The sequence below is a fragment of the Scomber japonicus genome, chromosome 9 (genome assembly GCF_027409825.1).
Source record: "Scomber japonicus isolate fScoJap1 chromosome 9, fScoJap1.pri, whole genome shotgun sequence".
NCBI classification, from domain to species: Eukaryota; Metazoa; Chordata; class Actinopteri; order Scombriformes; family Scombridae; genus Scomber; species Scomber japonicus.
The window spans coordinates 10,194,761-10,215,469 of NC_070586.1; the positions used below are offsets into that span (position 1 = coordinate 10,194,761).

General features: G+C 39.6%; 1 protein-coding gene across 1 annotated transcript in view; it reads right to left on the reverse strand.

Annotated features, from left to right (window-relative positions):
• dapk1 (death-associated protein kinase 1) overlaps positions 1 to 20,709 on the reverse strand; it is a 94,535-nt gene that overhangs the window by 47,893 nt on the left and 25,933 nt on the right. Inside the window, exons 2-3 of the mRNA XM_053326092.1 lie at positions 12,165 to 12,386; positions 4,295 to 4,433 (exon numbers count right to left, since the gene is read on the reverse strand). Coding sequence (XP_053182067.1) covers positions 4,295 to 4,433; positions 12,165 to 12,386 — 361 coding nt within the window. The remainder of the gene's footprint in view (positions 1 to 4,294; positions 4,434 to 12,164; positions 12,387 to 20,709) is intronic.

Below are 20,709 nucleotides of genomic sequence, written 5' to 3' on the forward strand. Positions count from 1 at the left end.
GAGAAAGAGAGAGAGAGAGAGAGAGAGAGAGAGAGAGAGAGAGAGAGAGAGAGAGAGAGAGAGAGAGGAAAGAGGGAGAGAGAGAGAGAGAGAGAGAGAGAGAGAGAGAGAGAGAGAGAGAGAGAGAGAGAGAGAGAGAGATAGAGATAGAGATTGAGAGATAGAGCGAGAGAGAGAGAGAGAGACAAAGTTAAAAGGATGAGATAAAAGTAGGAATACAGAGAAGACACACAGACAGACTTGTGACATTTTTAATGAACCTTCCTTTTAAAGAAGAACAGTAGCAAAGCTCACAGAGAGATTTAAAGAAACATGTTGAGAGATTTCACCCTTGCTAAAAACTAACAAATTAGCTTCATGGGAAACAAACTAAGCATAAACAAGAGAGCATGCAGTGTGAGTCGTGCACACAAAACCAGGAACAGGCTGGCAGGAAGGAGACTCATCAGCCATGGAAATCCCATGCAAAACATGAGTAAAAACCTCTCGAGGAAGTGGGAGAAAGGAAAGGACGGCAGAGATGCGCTTTGAGCAAAGCTTAAAAGAAGAACAGAAGCCGGGCATTCCTGAGGACACAATGCTTCCTTTAGACGAAGCCATCTTCCCTCCAAACCCTCGTCCTTTCAGCCTGACTATGAGACTAAGTTGAGGATTTAGTCAAGAAAAGAAAGAGTAAGAGCCGATTGGCTGTGGGCTGCAATGAAACAGGAGACACTGAGAAAATACAAAAAGTTTATGTTGGAGGAAAGGAGCGTGATATTAAAATGTGGACAGACTTTATAATTTCAGCACCTTAAATCATGAGGGAAGTGGGAATTTCAATGCAGTCATATGTTCCTTTACATCTCCTTTTTACTGCAGGCTTAATAATCAAACATCATATTGAATCTCAAATAGATGTGATTGTAGAATTTATCATTTTAAAACATATGAATATCTATCTTTCTCTTTTTGTTGTTGAGTATTTGTCCAAGTTACCATTTTTTATTGTTTCATATGCAGAATTATTTTCACATATTTTCCGATCTTTATATTTTGGCTTGTTTTACCTTTTTTTAATTTTACTAACACTGTGATTTTATTTATAGTTTGTTGTTGTTGTTGTTTTTTGAGTGGACCCCAGGAAGACTAGTGACCACTCTGTGGCAGGTAATGGGGATCCTCATAAAGAATAAAGAATAGGGCCTGAATACTGGATTTCAGGGGCTGATGACGATACAGATATTAAGGAGCGAATAAACAAATAAAAATCGGCTGACTCATATATATCAGTTGGGCTCGAATAAAAAATAAGAATCAAATATCATGATATATTTGCCCAAATACCTTGATATTGATATTTTGACAATATTGTAGGGATGACTATCTGTGCTTTCACTAAATATTTACACAATCAATAATCATCAGTAATGTGGATATAATGACTAAGTGGATAAAAGCAGATAATAGAGCAGTCTGTTACTCTATATCACGATATTCAAAATATCAGACGATATCTATAAAATATCACAATATGGATTTATTGCCCAGCTCTAATGTACATCCCTTCCAGACACAATGAAAAGAGTAATAATTAGTTTTAGAAGATAATTGATAAACAGTGAAATTAAAGTGCAAGAACAATTTTTAGATCTCAAAAGCAATTGCCCTTTAAATAATTTTGCCTCTTGTTCAGATACAAACTGCACACGAGGCGACCGATAATGATGTCACATCATTAGTGTGTGCTGCCTGGAGGCTGAGCATAATGAGTGCATTGATTAACAATATTACTGTCTGTTTAGAATTGATTTGAGTTTCAAAATAACAATAATAATGATAATAATTTGCTCAAAGCAGCTTTGTTCAGTGAGCTCAGACACTTTAAAATATGTATTAGTATTTACAAATGGCTCTAAAAGAACATTGCTATTTAATGCTGCAAAATATGCACATAAAATCCATACAACTAGGCTTGAATTCAAATTGACATTTAAAAAAAAACAAACAAAAAAAAAACGGTATGTAACACAAGATGTTATTGAAATATGGGAGAAAATATCAGATGGAGCCACTCTTGGATCCAGCAGCACATTTGTACTCAACTAATTAAATCTTAATCGGAGCCACCGCGAGACAGTGAATAACAGTAGCATATCCAAAGCGGAGGCAGCAGTGGTTGGTAAAAGCTCTGGCATTGATTTGAAGAGGCTGGCTGAGCTCAGTGCTCATTATTTCCTGCAGGCCTGGACGCCAAATGTCATAAACTGCTTATGATTTGTGATTTGTGTTCTGTAAGTGGAGGGAACTGTTTATTCTAAAGACGCCATCTCTGCAGCCGTAAGTGGGAAACTGATCGATGATATTGATCGGAGGTTCAAGTAAAGAAAAAAAAAATACACCAAACATAAAAGTGGTGCATAATGTTCTGGATCCTGAAGTTTGGTGTTTTTCCTGCTCTTCTGATGACTTTTACTCTTTCTGCCTGAGGAGTCAAAACTACCCACACACCACGATAAAAAGAAGAGAATTCAAATAAGCCAAAAGCAGATTAGTCATGGTAATTAGCCTCAGATGTATTAGCCCCAAAAAAACATGGATACAAAGAGACACTGATATAAAAGGAGAGGTACAAAAAAAAAGAGTCCAGTTGATTCACATCACGCTATAAATCCACTTCTTCAATGAGCTGGCATTTAAGGAAGATGGACGTCAACTCCAAACTACTCTGAGGGGGCCGAACAAAAGGCGACACAGCTGTTCTGTGTACGAGCAGCAGAAAATATCCAAGTGGGTTTAAAGTCTATGAAAAGTCGCTGTCATCGCCTTCTGTGTCCAAAGAGTTGTTAAGAAAACTTCACAATCACAACAAAAGCTCATCTTTCGATTTCTGAAATTGTTCACTTCTGTTTTTTGGTTTTCATCGTTAAGACTGAACACTTTAAAAAAAGGCTTTTATTTGTACTTGTTAAAAACCCTGAAACCAAGGATATACAAAGGACACATGCATGATTAATGACTAATAGTGTCCCAATTTCATGCTGCATACTAACAGCACACAGAACATACTATATGCCAATTTTCACAATGTACTGTAGTTAGCGCACTTTTCCAGTTTTTTATAGCACTTGAAATGAAGTCAGCAGATGTCGATCAAAGTGCCACTGCTCATTAAACTCTTGCTTCAACAATGAGATTTAATGTCCTGCAGCTGCGAATGGCTTTTCTTTTATTTCCATTGTTTATTGAAGTCCTCCAACTGCACACTCAGAAATCAAGTGGACTTAGAAATCAAGCAGACTGAGAATACTTGCAACAAAATACTGAAAAAAGGTCCTGTTATAATTTTCCAAAGTCAAAGTGGCATCTTCCGGTTTGATTTGACTGTTTAGATAAAGCATAAATTATCACCCAATTCTGTGTTAGACCCTTTTAAGCCAATTTCATTCCTCAGGTTTTGCACATAGTTTTATGGAAATTATGGTAAATAAGCCTCATTTAAATAAAACTATACATAATTTTTGAGTTAAAGCCTCCTTGGTTATATTTGACCTGAGGACAAAAAGGAAGGATACACACTATCACACCATCATAAGACAAGGAAAAGCAGCATATAATCACATTTAAGCAGCTGGAAGTAGAGAATATTTGGAGCTATTGAAACAAGTCATTGATTATCAGCATAGTAGCCAGTTCATTTTCTCTTTCTCTTAGTTGACTGAATGTTTTATGACTTTTATCGACTTCCCAGGGAAAAAGGTTTCCAAAGATCTTTTGCTTTAACAATTTAAGATTTAATGCTCCGTAACCGCAAGTAGCTTTTTGCAGTCCTTTTATGATTTTCCAGAGCCCAAAGTGGTATTTGCAAATTCCTTGTTTTGGCATGATTTCAAACCCGCAAAGATGTTCAATTCACGGTCATATATATACACTGTCACACTATAATAAGACGAGGAAGAAGTAGCTTATCTTCACACTTAAGAAGCTGAAAGTAGAGAATATTGAAACAAGTCCCTGATTATCAAAATATTTGCCAGGTTCATTTTCCCTTAGTTGACTTTGACGTTGAGGTTTTATTGAGTTTCCAGCGTAAATGCACTACATACTCCACACTTGCTCAGTATTAGTGTGCACAGCAGTATGGATTTAGGGCACAGCTTATGTTTACAGTATGTAATCACTGCATAAAATTCAAGCTGACAAACTGGAAGAAAGCCCAAAACCTTGCTGTACTCCTGTTTAATATATATGAGTGAGAGAAAAGACCCCGACATCGGACAGGAAGGACCTCTACAGTCTTTTATTGTGGCGGTACCTTAAGGTCAAAGTGAGCGATTTGTTTGGAGTGCAGGTAGAAGACTCCGTCCAGGATCTGCTTTAGGAACTGAGTGGCTTCCTCCTCGCTCAGCGACTCCTTCTCTGCCAGAAAGTCGAAGAGCTCACCGCCGGCCACACTAGACGAGGAAAGAGAGAGAGAGAGAAAGAGAGAGAGAGGGAGAATTAAAATGCGAGATCTCTGAGATCAGAGCCAGCTACAAATCCCTGCTTAACGGAGCTGAGCTGATGTAATCTAATCATCCTGGTGCATTAGAGTCTGACCAATTTACACATCCTGAGAACATTTTAACCAGCCCTGGTTTCAATAAAGTGATTTAGGTTGAGTTTACCATCCATTAAAAACAACAAAGAAGATATAGGAAAGGGAACATGCCTGGTGTTTCAACTATTAGGGTATTTGAGTTATTACACCTTTATTTCACCTTGAGTTGACGAAAGAGACGAAAAACCATTCTGATCCAGTTGGAGGTAGTTTTGTGGCAAATGAGATCCAATATTAAACCATATAAAATGAAAATCAATTCAGATCATGTCTATCTTGTCATATTAGAATTTAAATACACTGTTTCTTATTAAGTCTCCTATTTAAGCCGGTTAATATCAGCATCAGCGCTCGCTAATCACTGCAAAGACATGAGCCTTCATTTTTAATCAATCCAAACTTTCAAAAAGGTCTTGTTGGGGCCATTTCACATCAGAACTGAAGATCATTTAATAAAACTGTAGTGTGGCGTGTAGCACATGAAAGAAAAGAGGGAGATAAGAAAGGCAGCGACGGAGGAATGAGAGAGAGTAGAGGATTTATCACAGTTACAGGGCGATAAAGTGAGGGGAAGTGTGACAGAGAGAGCAGAAGAGAGAGGAAGAGTGCAGATAACTGTAATTACAGCCATGCTCATCCAGTCTTTGAGCATTCAATCAGCCATCCACACATACTAACATGTGTTTGTCTTGTAATATATATAAGTGAGGAGATAAAATAACTCTGTAGTCATGATTATTTGAAAAAGAAAAAAGAATTTAGTCACAAATTCCTCTGATTAAAATGTTATATACAGCAGTAGTAGTAGCTTTATTGTCATTATATTGAGGGTAAGATAACAATATAACGAAATTTAGATAGCACTCCCTGAGCCATAAAACAATATATATGCATTATATAAAGCAAACAACAGCAATGCTTGATGTAACAGTCGGCCATATGTAAACAACTGGAACTATTTAAGGCACACTTTTCATAATTGACAAAAAAAAAAAAATTATTTCTTGAAATTCTTTGTCAAATCTGATATTAACGTCTTAAAATATGTTTTTTTTCACATTCTTGTATATGAATTACCAACAATCAATGCTTGGCACATGTTCAGCAGAAACAGAAGCACACAAATACACACACACACACACACACACACACACACACACACACACACACACACACTACTCCGCCCTTCAGGGAGGAAACACCAGCTGCACAGCTGGGACCCCCCTCCCTCCCCTCCGACCCCCACCTCCTCCCTTCCAGCAAACACCCACTCTATATGTAGGATGTTTATTTCATCGTCTGCTTCAGTGGTAAACAGCATCTTAACTCGTATTCACAGACAGTAAAGGAGATTTCTGCCTGCTCATGTGACCTCTGTCTCTTTTGTGACAGGTCACTCAATGCTTCGGGTCAAAGGTCAGAACCTGTGACGGTTGTATTTACACAGAGCACAGGAGGAGGATGTGGAGGACAAAGGGCACAACCTGAAGCCAAACAGTCATATTTTTAGATTGTTGTTTTCTCTGCCTCAGGCTGGAAACATTCAAACACAGCATCATGACAGCGTGCATGCTTTGAATACTAACCAGGTACAACGCTCTGATATCTTAACTCATAACATAAAGTACAAGTGGATTTCAAAGAGAAAAATAAAGCTCTTCCTGTATTCGGTGCTTTGTAAAGTGTCAGACCATCTCACATCTCCCTGTCTCTCCCATTACAGGAATCATAAGTACAATTAACAACTGTGTCTCCTCATTGTCTCCCTTTGTGTGGACTGTCAGCAGCCACGCAGCACTGATGATACAAGCTTGGCATTAACTCTGAGTCACTGTCTGCCTGCAGGCTGAACATAAACACGACAACACAACCACTTCTTAAACAAACAGCATCTACTGTACTTGTACATTAATTCTGTTCATCTAGAATCAGCTAACCCTCATATTTTGAGTTATTATTATGACCGGACCTGTGGAAATCAGATATACAAGGTTTCCTATTCACTTCAGTGCTTTAAGTGCAGTGTGGTTGTCACTGTAAGGAGTAAAATGTTCTCCTGGCTCTGTTTTTTTTCTCTAGTGCTCGATCAATCAAAAACATGCAGGCACCCGCACCAGATCGAATAACTTGTATCACATGTATCATAGTCATCATTTCCTATTTACCTCACAAGCATCGAGGCAGGGGAGACACTTACAGATGTGTATAATCAAAACAATCCAATGTAAGGAGAATAAACTGCTGCATCATGTCTTTATGCATTCAATACATCTTTAAAACTACACTTCCTGGGTTGTTTTTAATAATGCTCTACCACAAACAAACATGTCAGCTAAGTCTACCTGATATAACAATGACAAACATCTCATCATATGATTTATTTTGGGAGGGATTTGTTGGTTGAGTGCATCTTTCTGAAAATATCTGACATGGAAAGTTTAGAAACAACCATGACCACAAGACTGGTCAAGAAAATAAACTAAACTGTGAAACAGGAGCCACATCAATAGATAACAGATCATTTAAAGCTTTTTTAATGCTCCTTAAAAGTTTCCTTTGAACCATCAACCTCTGAGGTATATATATATCACAGCACTGAGTCGTGATTTCCTCCAGACACAAGTTATACAGACTTAAATGTAGGCTCCTTCTCCGCCTGTCGCTTCCTGTCACAGAACCAGCTGAGAGAGTCTGACTTGCGAGAGTTTAATTAAACAAAAATCGGTTATTTAAATATAACTTGACACAGTTAAACAATGCAGTGTGGAAGTGAGCAATATCGTCAGTGGAAGTGTGAGATACAGTATGTGCTGTGAAGGTGTTAAAATGAGTCGAACAACACGCAGGGTGGATGCCAGCTGAAGTGAGAGAGAGAGAGAGAGAGAGAGAGAGAGAGAGAGAGAGAGAGAGAGAGAGAGAGAGAGAGAGAGAGAGAGAGAGAGAGAGAGAGAGAGAGAGAGAGAGAGAGAGAGAGAGAGAGAGAATGGATGAGTATATAAACTTTAGTGCAGGGGAGTCAAACTCATTTTCAATCAAGGGCCACATACAGCCCAATTTGATCTCATGTGGGCCGGACCAATAAAAAGATAGAAGGAAGGAGGGAAGAAATAAAGGAAGGATGGATGAATGGAAGAAAGGAACAAAAGGGAACACAGGAAGGAAAAAATGGAACAAAAGGGATGAAGCAAGGAAGGATGGACAGAATGAAGGAAGGAAAAAAGGATGGAAGGAGAGAAGGAAGGAAAGACAAGGCAGAATGGGAGAAAGGAAAGATGGAAGACAGAGAAGGAAGGAAGAAAGGAATGAAGGACAGATGGAAGGAAGGAAGGATGGACAGAATGAAGGGAGGAAGGAAGGAGGGAAGAAAATAGGGAAGAAAGGGAGGAAGGAAAGATGGAAGGAAGGAGGGAAGAAAATAGGGGAAGAAAGGCCTGATTTACTAAGATCATAAATAAAGGGTAGTAAATTGCATGTGCAGTCCAAAAGATTGCACATTTGGTTAGCGTGAGTTTTGCTGGTGATCTGAAAACAGGGTGCAGACAGCAGTATTTAAATGAGGGGTTTTCGTGTCTTAATGGAGAGTTTGGATGAGCAGAAAGCCCACAAGCACAAAATAAAATTTGATCCCATGGAATTACAGATTCTGGGGTTAAAATGCCCCATATTGCATATTCGTTATGGCGAATGTACTAAATGGACAGCACATATTATCTTGCACATTTGAAAAAACAAAAGCCTCAATGCATAGATCAGCTTGTCTTATACACTCAAACCTTTAGTAAATCAGACCCTATGAGTACCAGGATGGAAATAAATGTTCCAATTTTTATATACTCATCCATTATCTTCAGCCAGACTTGATTGTTGTCTGTGATTTGTCTGTCTTGCTTTTTTTTACATGTGACTGTGTTATATTTTTATATATATTTTTTTACCCTAACCCTAACCCTACTGCAGGGGGGGAGGGACCACTTTTCACAATGGAACTGGTGGCCGAGGATGGTGTAACTACGGTGAACATAGATGCAAATTATACATGTTTTATTGTACTATGCACCACTATCCTGTTGTCACATACTGTATAAGCCATCAGTAGGTTTATTGGGTTAAGTGTAATTGTGTAAAGGATGTGTTGATTTGAAACACTAACATGTCAAGATTTGCGCAATACACAAGTAAACTTAGTGAGCACAGAGTCCTACATCAAAGGTACTAAGAATGATTAGAGACATTGTGCTGGTCAAGGTTTAAAGACTTCTGTTCGAATCCGACATGGAAAAACAGAGACAGAAGTTCATAAATCATTAAATAACTTGCAGAATAATATGTGAAATTTCATGGCTTTATGACATGAAGGCACCTTTATTCTGACTAAGTGGCTCAGCACACTCTCTCTCCAGCAGCTAGTGGTTATAATATAATATATACTTTAGCTGATTACTTGCTGGAAGCAGTAATATTCTCACACATTGAATCAGTAACTATCTAGTCTACCTCTCCATGCTCTGGGCTAACGCTTCCTGTACGAAGACGGATGGATTTGATTATCTCAAAAAGATCAAGAATATCAACAGATCTTCCCAAATAATTCAAATGAGTTTCAGGAAAGGCTGAATGCTCCACAATGACAACTTCCTGCTCTTCAGCAACAGCGTTGATCCACCTTCATTTACATACATCCCCAAGGCTACGAGAACATTTACATCAGCTGTTTCTGTTTTTATATCTTGATGAACTGGACATTCATGGATTTTGTAAAGGTCATACAGCAGTTTAATGTTCAACACCTTTTCATCTGCTTATGAATAATCTTGAGATATTTGGTTTGTTGTCCAATGCCACACGACTCCACTAAAACTTGACTTATTCTTGATATCGCTGCCTTGGACCTTATCGACCGCACTGAAGTATACATCAAGTATGCATCATTGAAAAGCTAATGCACTGTATACTATATTTAGAGTAGTGAGGCTGCTGAGACACTGGATCATTTTTTAAATATTTTAACAGATCCAGACACATCTTAAGAGTGTCCAACTGATTTTGAGCCTTCAGCTGGAAACTGACCAACCTGTGAACTGTTGGAGTGTAAAACTATTTAAACTGGGCACTGAAGATACTTAACCCTCCTGTTGTCCTCGAGTCAAGGAAGGAAGGGAGGAAGAAGGAAAGAAAGGAGGGAGGGAGGAAGGACAGGAAGGATGGAAGGGAAGGGGGAAGGAGGAAGGAAGAAGGAAGGAAAGGAGGAAGAAGGAAGGAAAGGAGGAAGGAAGGGAGGAAGGGAGGAAGGAAAGGAAGGACGGAGGAAAGAAGGGAGGGAAGAAACAAGGAAGGAGGGAGGTAGGAAGGAAAAGAGGAAGGAAAAGAGGAAGGAAGGAAAGGAGGGAAGGAAAGAAGGACAGAGGAAAGAAGGAAGGAAGGGAGGAAGAAGGAAGGAAAGGGGGAAAGAAGGGAGGAAAGGAGGAAGGAAGGAAGGGAGAAAGAAGGAAGGAAAGGAGGAAGAAGGAAGGAAAGGAGGTAGGAAGGGAGGAAGAAGGATGGAAACGAGGGAGGAAGGAAGGAAGGAAAGGAAGGACGGAGGAAAGAAGGGAGGGAAGAAGGAAAAGAGGAAGGGAGAAAGGAAGGAGAGAAGGAACAGTCTGGGTCAATTTGACCCGGGAGGACGACACAAAGATTAAGCATGACTGTGCAACTAAATAATTCATTTTCCTTTTTTTTGAGGTGTTTTTATACCAAAGTGAGATAGGAACGGGGATTGACACGTAACAAAGGTGAGCTGTTGAAATCGAACAGGAGACGTGTCAAGTAATCAGCTGAGAAAAGTATTTGTTGCATGAATAGCCGGTTTCAGTCAACATATTTATTCAGAAGACAGATTTCAGTAGTTTCGCTTGTTCTGTGTTTTGGGAATGAGGAAACACTTGAGATAAAATCTACAAATATGTGAGAGGAAGAAAATAAAATGGTAATAAAAGTTCATACTGTAGTAGATGTGCTTAGTTCAGCCATGGAGCCTGAACTGGATTATTTTCACACTACATCATAAACACTGCTTAATAAAGTTAAATAAAACACATGTTGCACTTGAAAGCAAAGATAAAGGTGTTCATTATTCTCTCTTTTTTTACAAATCTTTATGCAAACCATTTAAATTCCTCATACAGTTGTGTAGAGTAGTGAGCCGCTCAACCAGTGGAGCTGGAAATGAGCCACAGACTTATTATCATTCACACACGCGCTGAGCATTGTACGCCTCGGCTGGTTTCTTTGATCCTTATTTCTTCTTTACGATTCGACGGTATGACATCACCGGTCAGGAATGTTGTCTGACTTTAAGGCGACCGAGTAATTGAGGTGTACTTTCTGTTTAAGCTTCTGACTAAAGCGTGTCGGCTGCATACTTAAACATGTAAACATAAATAATCTTTTTGTGTTAGTTCCATGTGAGCTGGTTGAACTGGTTTAACTGGTGAAAGAAGTGGCTCCGTGCCACATGTCACTTCTAAGGAGTTACAGATACAGTTACAGCTAAGTTAAGTCATGTGATCTACTCGTGTCAAAGGTCTGATGATTTTAGTTAATTTAATGTAGATCTGAGCTTTAAAAGAGACTGTATTCATGACAGACGCTTGTAGAGGTCAAGATTAGATTATTCTCCACTATTTCAATGTTTATGCCTCAACCACATACAGGTAGAAGTTTAGTTTAGTTTGCACAAGTTCAAATGTACACAATAAATGACTGAATAAGTGATAATATACAATACAGGCAGACAATCCGAATGGGCTTACTTAAAGCCTTCACCTAAAAATGTTCATATTCCTACAAAATGTTTTGTGTAAAATCTGCCTTGAATTAACCTTCCTGTCGTCCTCCCGGGTCAAATTGACCCCGTCTGTTTTGACTGTTCCTTCTTTCCTTCCTTCCTTCTGTCTGTCCTTCCTTCCTCCCTACCTTCTTTCCTTCCTCCATCCCCCTTTCTTCCTTCCTTCCTTCTGTCCTTCCTTCCTACCCCCGTCCATCTTTCCTTCCCTCATTCCTTCCTTCTTTCCTCACTCCCTTTCTTCCTTCCTTCCTTCCTTCATCTCTTTTTCTTTCCTCCCCCTTCCTTCTTTCTCCTCTGTCCTTCTTTCCTCTATTCCTTTATCCCTCCCTCCCTCCCTCCTACCTTCCTTCCTTCCTCTCTCCATCCTTCCTTCCTTCCTTCATTCCTTCCTCCCTTCCTTACCTCCTTTCCTACCTCCCTCCCTTGTTTCCTTCCATCTCCCTCCCTCCTTTCCTTCCTCCCTCCCTCTCTCCTTTCCTTCCTCCCTCCCTCCATCCCTTGTTTCCTTCCATCTTCCTCCCTCCCTTCCTTGCTTCACTCAAGGACAACAGGAGGACAAGTGTGATGTGACCTGCTTGTCCAAACTCTTTGTTCCTTACCATTCTTCTGTAGAAACCTCATACTATCATTATTTAACCCTGACCCGAAAATAACCATCGTAAGTAAGCTCATCACCTCACTGAGTAAATCTTAAAACGATGACCTATTAATAAAAATACTGTGGCGAGAACACAAAGAGAAGAAGAGGCAGACACTCACAGCTCCAGGATCAGGATGACCTCGGCCTTGTTCTCAAAGACTTCGTTCAGCGTGATGATGTTGGGGTGCTGGATCTCCTTCAGGATGCTGACCTCACGCTCGATGTCTTCCCTCGTCACCCCCCGTCGACTCGACTTGCTGCGCCGCTTCTTGATGAACTTGGCGGCGTACTCCACGCATGTCTTCCTGTGCCGGCATCGTCTGACCACCGCGAACTGACCGCTGCAGAGAAAGAGAAGGGGAAAGGAAAGAAAGGTGTCAAAGGTGTATCTAGATATTAATTCGGAGTGACACTTTTAGGTTAAAACTCTACTGAATGTTCACTATAATCACGACCATGAACATCAGATCATCACCAACAGCATCCACCATGGTCTCAGTAGTATAACGATACTCTAGACCCGACTTATACTGGAATTTAGGGGCCGATGCTGATATCGATATTGGGAGCAAAAAATTCCGATATCGATATATTGGCCGATTGCAGTGATCTCTCAAATGTGATTATCAAACACAACAAATTTCACTGCATAAAATGTCATTAGTAAAAAACTAAATAAATATATATTAAACTTGAATTAAGGAAACGGATCAAATATAAAATGCTTCCTCCAGAACTTTAAACAATAAAATATCGGACAGCATAAACACCAATACGCATATCTGTAATAAGTCAAAATCAGCTGATAATCACGGCTCTACTGCACACAATACAGATGTGAAACAGAAATAGATGACAGACTTATTTAATCACTAAGCTGCTGACACTTTCCCATAGGATTCACCAATGTTTAAAATATTAAAATACCTAAAACTGTTTATCAAAAACTCAGCTGATAAATCATTGGTGACGCTTCCCGAAAGCAGAAATAGCTACGAACGCAACACAGACACTGATATCATGAGCTCAACCTCTGGAGGCATTAAAGACACCTAATGTACTTCTTAAAACTAATTATTGTGTTTCATGTAGAAATCACCATCTGGGTTATACTGTATATCTTTTTTTCTTCCATTTCCATCTGCAAATGAGTCTCTAATTTACAGCTGGATGACAGTGCTGAGTCATAACTCTAAAATCTGCAGTGGGGAAAAATAAAAAAAAGAGTATGTGTGGATGTGAAATACAGACACACCTGCCTTCGCTCTCAGCAAACCTCTCATAATCAGTTTGGAAACAGAGTGTAAATTATAGGCAGGCAGCGCAGCGCTCGCTGTCAGCAACACACTGATAAGATTCACAGATCAGCACAACATCAACACAGCTGACAAAACATTCAAGCAGCAGTTTAATGCTACACACACACACACACACACACACACTTACTGTACGGAGTCATTTTGAAGGTCAGTATAAGACCTTTACTGTTTGCATCGTTCAACACGTTATACAAGTTATATGAATTCATGTTAGAAGTTGATTTTTTTAGAAGAAAACAAATCTGGGTTAAATTGAATCAATCATTTTTTACAGTGAAGCAGTTTTGCTACAAGCTTTTTGAACCTTTGTCATTCAGGAAAGACATCAGAGCTTGTCTACACAGTTCAAACTCTCGCACATCTGGAAAAGCTTAAATCTTTGGCAGAATTTAGGGATCATAGTTGCTTTTCAATATAATGGATTATATAACTGTGAGTACTGACTGCAAGAGTACCTGTCCTTAGAAGTAAAGGTTAATATTCAGCCACAAATATGATTTAAAAGCATTTAAGCAAGTTTCTTATGAAATGTGTGATTTCCATAATCTGAATAGGATCACACTCCAGCAGACTTTATTCATACTTTTCTGGACACACAAATCCTATGAACTCCTGTTTGACTCTACAGACAAATCAATTAGTCAATTAAGTAATTTAGTCAATTAAAATAAACAATGAATCTGATACAAATCTGCTACTATTTAACCCTCCTGTCGTCCTCCCGGGTCAAATTGTCTCTTTTGACTGTTCCTTCTATCCTTCCTTCCTCTTTCTTTAATTTTTCCTTCCTTCTTCCCCTCCTTCCTTCCTTCTCTTCTTACTTCCTTCCTCCTTCCCTCCCTTCCTTAGTTACTTCCTCCCTTCCTTCTTTCTTCCTTTCCTCCCTTCCTTCATTCCTTCCTCATTTCCTTCTTTCCTTACTTCCTTCCTTCCTCTTTCCTCCCTTACTTCCTCCTTTCCTCCCTCTCTTCGTTCCTTCCTCTTTTCCTCCTTCTTTCCTCCCTTCCTTCATTCCTTCCTCATTTCCTTCTTTCCTTCCTTCCTTCCTTGACCTGAGGACAACAGGAGGGTTAAGTTATCATTTTAAGCCATCTTAGCAACAGATGTAGGTTTTTTCCTCCTTTTGCATCCCACAAAAATAACCCTGTATTTTTTGAGAAAGCTCTAACCTCTCACACCTGCCCAGATGTTATGTTATACATTTTACAGTATTTACAGGCTGCAGCAGAGATGACCTGGAATGAAAACAAGAAAAACCTGATTGCTGAAGTGCACACACAAACACCTTTACTGTTTAGGCAATCCAAAAACGGGGGGTGAGCCTGCGTGACATTTTAGTGTGACAAATAAGTCTATGTATGAACAACACAGGAGCTGTTTTGGAAATTCCAGCGTCGTGTTGCCATGCAGCGTTGTTATTGCACGCTGCGATCTAACTGGATAACGCTGACTGCACTGTCACTCGACCGAAGCACCGCCAGAAAAACCACTCGGGGAAGCAAGGACACTTGGCTGAGGGCTGTTGACGCCTCCGCCGATTGTGCCTCCTCACGGCCCTGGCAATCACGAAGCACTTAGTGTACCAAACACCCACAGAGGGAGGACGGGAACAAGGGAGTAAGAGAGGAAGGAGAGAGGGGGGTGAGAGAAAGAAGAGTGAGAGAATGAAAGAGATTTTTTAGATTTCCATCGCCAGATTTTCACGCACATTTACAGAACAGAGGAAGCTATCTGGCAAAAAAAAGACTCCCTCTGTCTTGGCATTAAAAAAAGAAAAAAAAAGAAAAAGGTGGCTACAATTAAGAGAAGGCCGTGTGCTGTCATCCGACTCCCACAGTCCTGCCAAGTCTGGAGTGCACAGTCGTCAGAAAGCAGTTTTAGTAATTTAGCTATACGTCTCTCGCTTTTATCCTCTCTCTCTGTCAGTGTGTCTTCCAGTGTTTGATGAGTAAATGCAGGATCCAAACTGCAACACTGGCAGCTGCAGAGAAGCTTTAAAAAAAAAAAGAAAAAAGGAAAAGAAATAAGGCCAACAGCAAACTCCTCCAGGAAGTATCAGGAACAAAAATGTCACGTCGTCCTGACCTGGAACTGTAGAGCATCCCTTGGGCTGATCTGTGGAGGCTGAGGCCACGGCCACATTAACGTGAATAAATCGACACTAAAGCATCAGAAAAATATGGATATTAAATGTTTTCTGTCGATTCTTTGATCCTTCTCCACGATGAAGTAGTCAGACTTATCAGAGCAAAGCTTGATCAGGTGGATCTGAGTGTATATGATCAGTTATTTTTATGTTTCTATCAAAGCTGAAACTATTAGTCTAAGTTTAATTAGTTAATTTAAGTAAAATATCAAACATTCATTGTGACCCATGTGAGGACTTGCTGCTTTTAAACTTAAACACCATCTGGCTTTGGACTGTTAGTTGGACATAAAAAGCAATCCTAAGATGTGTGATATGTGTAAAAAAAAATAAAAAATACTGACTGAAAACTGAAAAGTACAATTTGATCTGTTCTTCAACGGCAGGCAAGTCTCTCCAGTGTTACAAAGTGAGACTATGTGACTGCTTGGCAGAATAAAACCTTTTTTCAAGTTTTTTCTCGCAAATTTATGACTGTAATCTCTCAAAATATTACATTACCCCCCTCCTTCAGGTCAGTATTTATTTATTTTGTTACATATATGGCCTTAATAAGCCGTCGTACTAGACTCTGTAAAACTGTAAAACTGAAATCGATGATGAGAGTAATTACTAAGAAGGCAAACTGCTGAACTTGAGACTATTGATCCAACACATTTATGAAGTTGTCTGACAATTAAACTGTGACACTGACTCCTAAAACACAAAGAGGCTACAGAGTGTTCTCGGTAATGCTGCTCAAATGTGTAGAAAACGTCATCAAATATTCATAGACCTGCCAAAAATGGATCTTCTTCATTTACTGGCATCAGTGTTAACAATGGACAATCAAGCCAGCCAGCAAAGCCCTGTGATACCAGACAGATAATAATAAACCCATAATGATTTTTTTTTAATGATCAAAATCTAAATCTGACAGCTATAAAAGTGTTTTCTGAGAAACTGAACAACTGTACAGACTCGTTAAATGGATCGACGGCTCTTTAAAGAAGTGAGGACAGAGGACACGAAGCGGACAATGGTGAAGAGGAAGAGAAGAGAGCTGAGGATGAAGGCTTTTGTCATGCTAACGACACTTCCACCCCTCCCCATCCAGTCTGGTTTCACCCTATTGTGGATCCCACCTCGGTGCAGATAGAAGGGACAGACATCAGGAGCTCATCTGTTTTCTTCTCAGAGAAATTGATGGCGAGGCCTGTTGTTCTCAATGTGCATGTGTAATTTAATACATGGACACACACACACACACACACACACACACACACACACACACACGCAGAGCTACACAATCTGTATTTAAACGAGTGAACACCTGTTACACACATGCCTGGCTGGATGAAGTCACAATAAAGCTGACGACTGAATACTGGATGGTTTCATAATCACTTATAGCTACAAATATGCATCTGTAAAAGTTGATAACAGAGATGAGGATGAAGATGAAGATGAAGGCTGATGATTACTGCTGCAGAAAAGTGCAATAGCTCATATTTTTGCCCTTTAGATAAAAGAAAATATATTGCAAGTTCAGCTGCTACCGAAACCAAGTTATGTAACATCGCATTTCCAACCACACCGAATCTGGAAAAGTAAAGAAAGACAAAATATTTTGGCATGTGATAAAAAATGAAACGCCAATGGCAGCAACAACAAACCATTAAAACATTTTTCAAGTTATTCATGTGCTGTCAAACTTTCCACTGCTGAGAGCTCACACAGAGGAAAAGTCTAATCTGTTAAAAAAAACAAAACTCGATGTGACTCTGTGTGAAAATACTGGTTGAGGATGAGAAATGAAAACATGACTGATTTCCTGTTCCTGATTAAACACCATCTGTGTGATTTAGAGGCCGTCCCGTGACACTCTCCACGTTACTGTTTGTTTAACTTTACCTTGTCCACTACTTGAAGCATAAAAACACACATTTACCAGCGTTTCCTCTGGATTTAACTACATCTAAAGTCATTCTGCAACATCTCCAGTGAGGGAAAGTATCTTAAAGACTGTGTAAAGTGAATTCAGATCTTATCTTCTATTAAATAGGTCATAAATGTATTTCTAAAAAAGCATTTCAACCATTTAGATTTGAATTGTGGAGCTAGGCTTTACAAATTGTGTTTCAAGTTTCTGTGTTCAGGATTTAGTGGGCAGGTCTGAAAATCACTGCCGCGTTAGCATAAACCTGCCCCTGCTGCTGTAGAGGTATAAATACATTCAGCACACACTACTACTACTACAGTCTACAGATAGCCAGTTAGCTGAGTTAGCCGTCAAGCTAGCCACCGAGTTAGCCGGCGAGCTAACCACTGAGTTAGCCACCAAGTTAGCCACTGAGGTAGCCGCAGAAAGCTCTCAGACGTAGCGTCCATGTTTCAGGTAGAAGTGGTGACTTTGATTGACAGGTGACACTTGGTAGGGGGCGGGGTTTCAGCGGACTTGGCGGGTACTCCCACAGCGTTTGGGAGCAGAGAAAGAGGCTGCTTTTTACACAACTTTGAAGCCTAATTTCTCATATTTGGCAATTTTTTTAATCATTCAAATTTGGCAGGGTGGTCAACAACACACTTTTCTGTGGTATGTCAAACTCAGAACACATATTTATTCTTACTTTACACAGACTTTAAAGAACAGCAAAGAGCAATCATGGGTGAAAAATTAAATGTGCAGCAGCTGAACTCAAATGTTCAACACACAAAAAACACTTAAAAAAATAAAATAAAAAGACCTGACTGAGACACTTGAACATATTATGTGTGATATTTTGTGAGAGCTCTTGTGCTGCCTGAGAGATAAATAGGCAGATTCAAACCCTATTCACACTACCCCTTAAAAATGCACTCATACAATACACTGAAAAGTTCACTGTTCAATACAGATATACTCTCCATATCACTTAAAGTTTCCAAAGGTCATGTCAGCCATATTTGATACATACAGCTTTTTTTAAATTGGTGTGACTGATTATAAAATGATTGATGTGTGATTAGGTTTTTACAGCGCAGTTATGTTTATTATGCATCTTCTTTTATTTACTGAGTCATACAGATAAGGGGAACTTGAGTCATTATAAAGGGAAATGAAGGAAAATACCTTGAAAAGTGAATAATCGAAGACTGTAAATTAAAGATGACCTCTTTCTTTTTTCCCTTGTAAACAAGGTTTCTTTATATTCAGCGTTCGTCACCCAAAGCACATTATGCGCGTCCTTGAGGTTTAACAAATTCAATGAATGAATTTCCTTCCTTATAAAACATTTCCAAGCCATTTTATATAATATCAAACTCAGCTATATTATCACCACCAATATTACTCTTGTACATAATGTTACTCTATTTTATCTACTATTGTATTATTCTATTTTCTTTCTATTGTTGCTCTTTTTGTATTTTGCTATCCACTTGCTGCTGCGATAATTTCCCCACTGTGGGACTAATAAAGGAATATCTTATCTTATTTAGTCTTCAAAGTTTGACACATGCATTATATACATCCATGTTTATGAGCAAGTAATCTTCTTCTTTAATGCCCCTGTTGGTGCATTGCTGATATCTTGGTGCATTACTAAAACCTGAAGGGTGTGAAACCATTTACTGGACTGTGTATTGTATGTGTGAGAGTGCAGGAGACTAAAAAAAGGGACATAATCTTTCAAATAAATGCTCTATAGCACTACAAGTGGTCAAGAACTCCACAGTACCTTTAAGGCATCAGTATGTTCAATACTGCAAGATGATATTTACAACGCTATCAGCTTCAACATAGTTTTTTGTTAACGTATGTCATGGTTGAAAAAATGTGTCTTCTGTGCCGCAGAACATAGAGTTGTCCAAAGGCTATTAGAAATATGTCAATAAGCACCACCATATCACTGCGTGACACATTCCTTCACCTCTAAGAGTTTGGGTGTGTTAGTTTGTTTAGAAATTGCACAGAAGAGTAATAAATGCAATCATGTTTTGGGCCTCTGGAGCCCAATCTATTTAAAAATGGATGTTATGCAAACAGAATAATAAGAGTTAAAAGTTGCATTAAAAAAAACAATAACTGCATGTTTTGAAATATGTGGAAACCACCGCTTTCCACATCCTCTGCTTTTATTTCCAAAGCTTTCCCACTGTCCGCACATAAAGAGAGAGAGGAAAGTGAGCCCACCCTTAGTTAACAACACCAGCTGCACACACATACAAACAAGGGGAAAATGGCAGCGGTTCAAAATGAGCTCTCTCTCTTCCTTAGTGAGGTAGTGGAGAGAAACAAACACCCCATTCCCCTGGATGAGTTTCTCTTTCTGGGAAGGAGGCTTAGACTTACCCCCTCACAAAATCTGGCTAAGAGCTAAGTTAACCTGGGTCACCGTTAATGTGGTGGATTCTCCTTGTAGGATAGACCTCCTTCTTATGTTTACTTACTAGGCAGAGGCTAGCTGGGAAATCCCTCTCATCCCTCTGGGGGATGTTCAGGGAGAGCAGTGACTTGCACGAACGCTGCTGAATAAGCGTAAAGACGGAGCAGAAATAATGAGCGGGTGTGAAGTAAAAAAAAGAACCTTCCTGGGAATCACTGACAAACACAAGCTGTTTTTCAAGAGCAGCTCCACTCTCCAACTCTGTGCAGTGAAACAAAAAAATAAAAAAAACAGCCCAGATAGTCTGCCGGATCAAATTGCTCTGTTCTCTTTGTTGTGCTTAAAGCATAGACAAGGCTTCCCACTTTCTGGCCTATTTGTTTCCATAAAGCAACTAGAGGGGGGGGGGGGACAGGACAAGAAAGGAGCAGGTTGGGAAAGCAGAGGAGAGGCTTGTTTGTGTCTATCAGGGCTGCCTCGCATTACTTCACACCGCCGGCTCCTCCAGTGTTTATCTCTGCAAAGATACTGCGGCAGTTAACAGATTTACTGCCGCGTGCTTTTCTTCTTCCTTTCACCTGGCAGCTCCTGGGTGAGAGGAGTAAGTTCAAGTATTACACATTAATCAAAATATTACCTCCTGTTTGCGATACGCTGACTTGCCTTGTTGAACGTACACACATGGAGACACACGTTTGGGTATACAAAGTACAAAGTGAGTGACGCTCCTGGAGCCGCAACAGACCTGCTTTCAGTCAATTTACATGCAAACAGCAACACAGAGGCCAGGCTCAGAGCATCTGTTCAGCCTGCGCAAACACACCAAATTTGATTTCATATCTGCTAAAGTGTT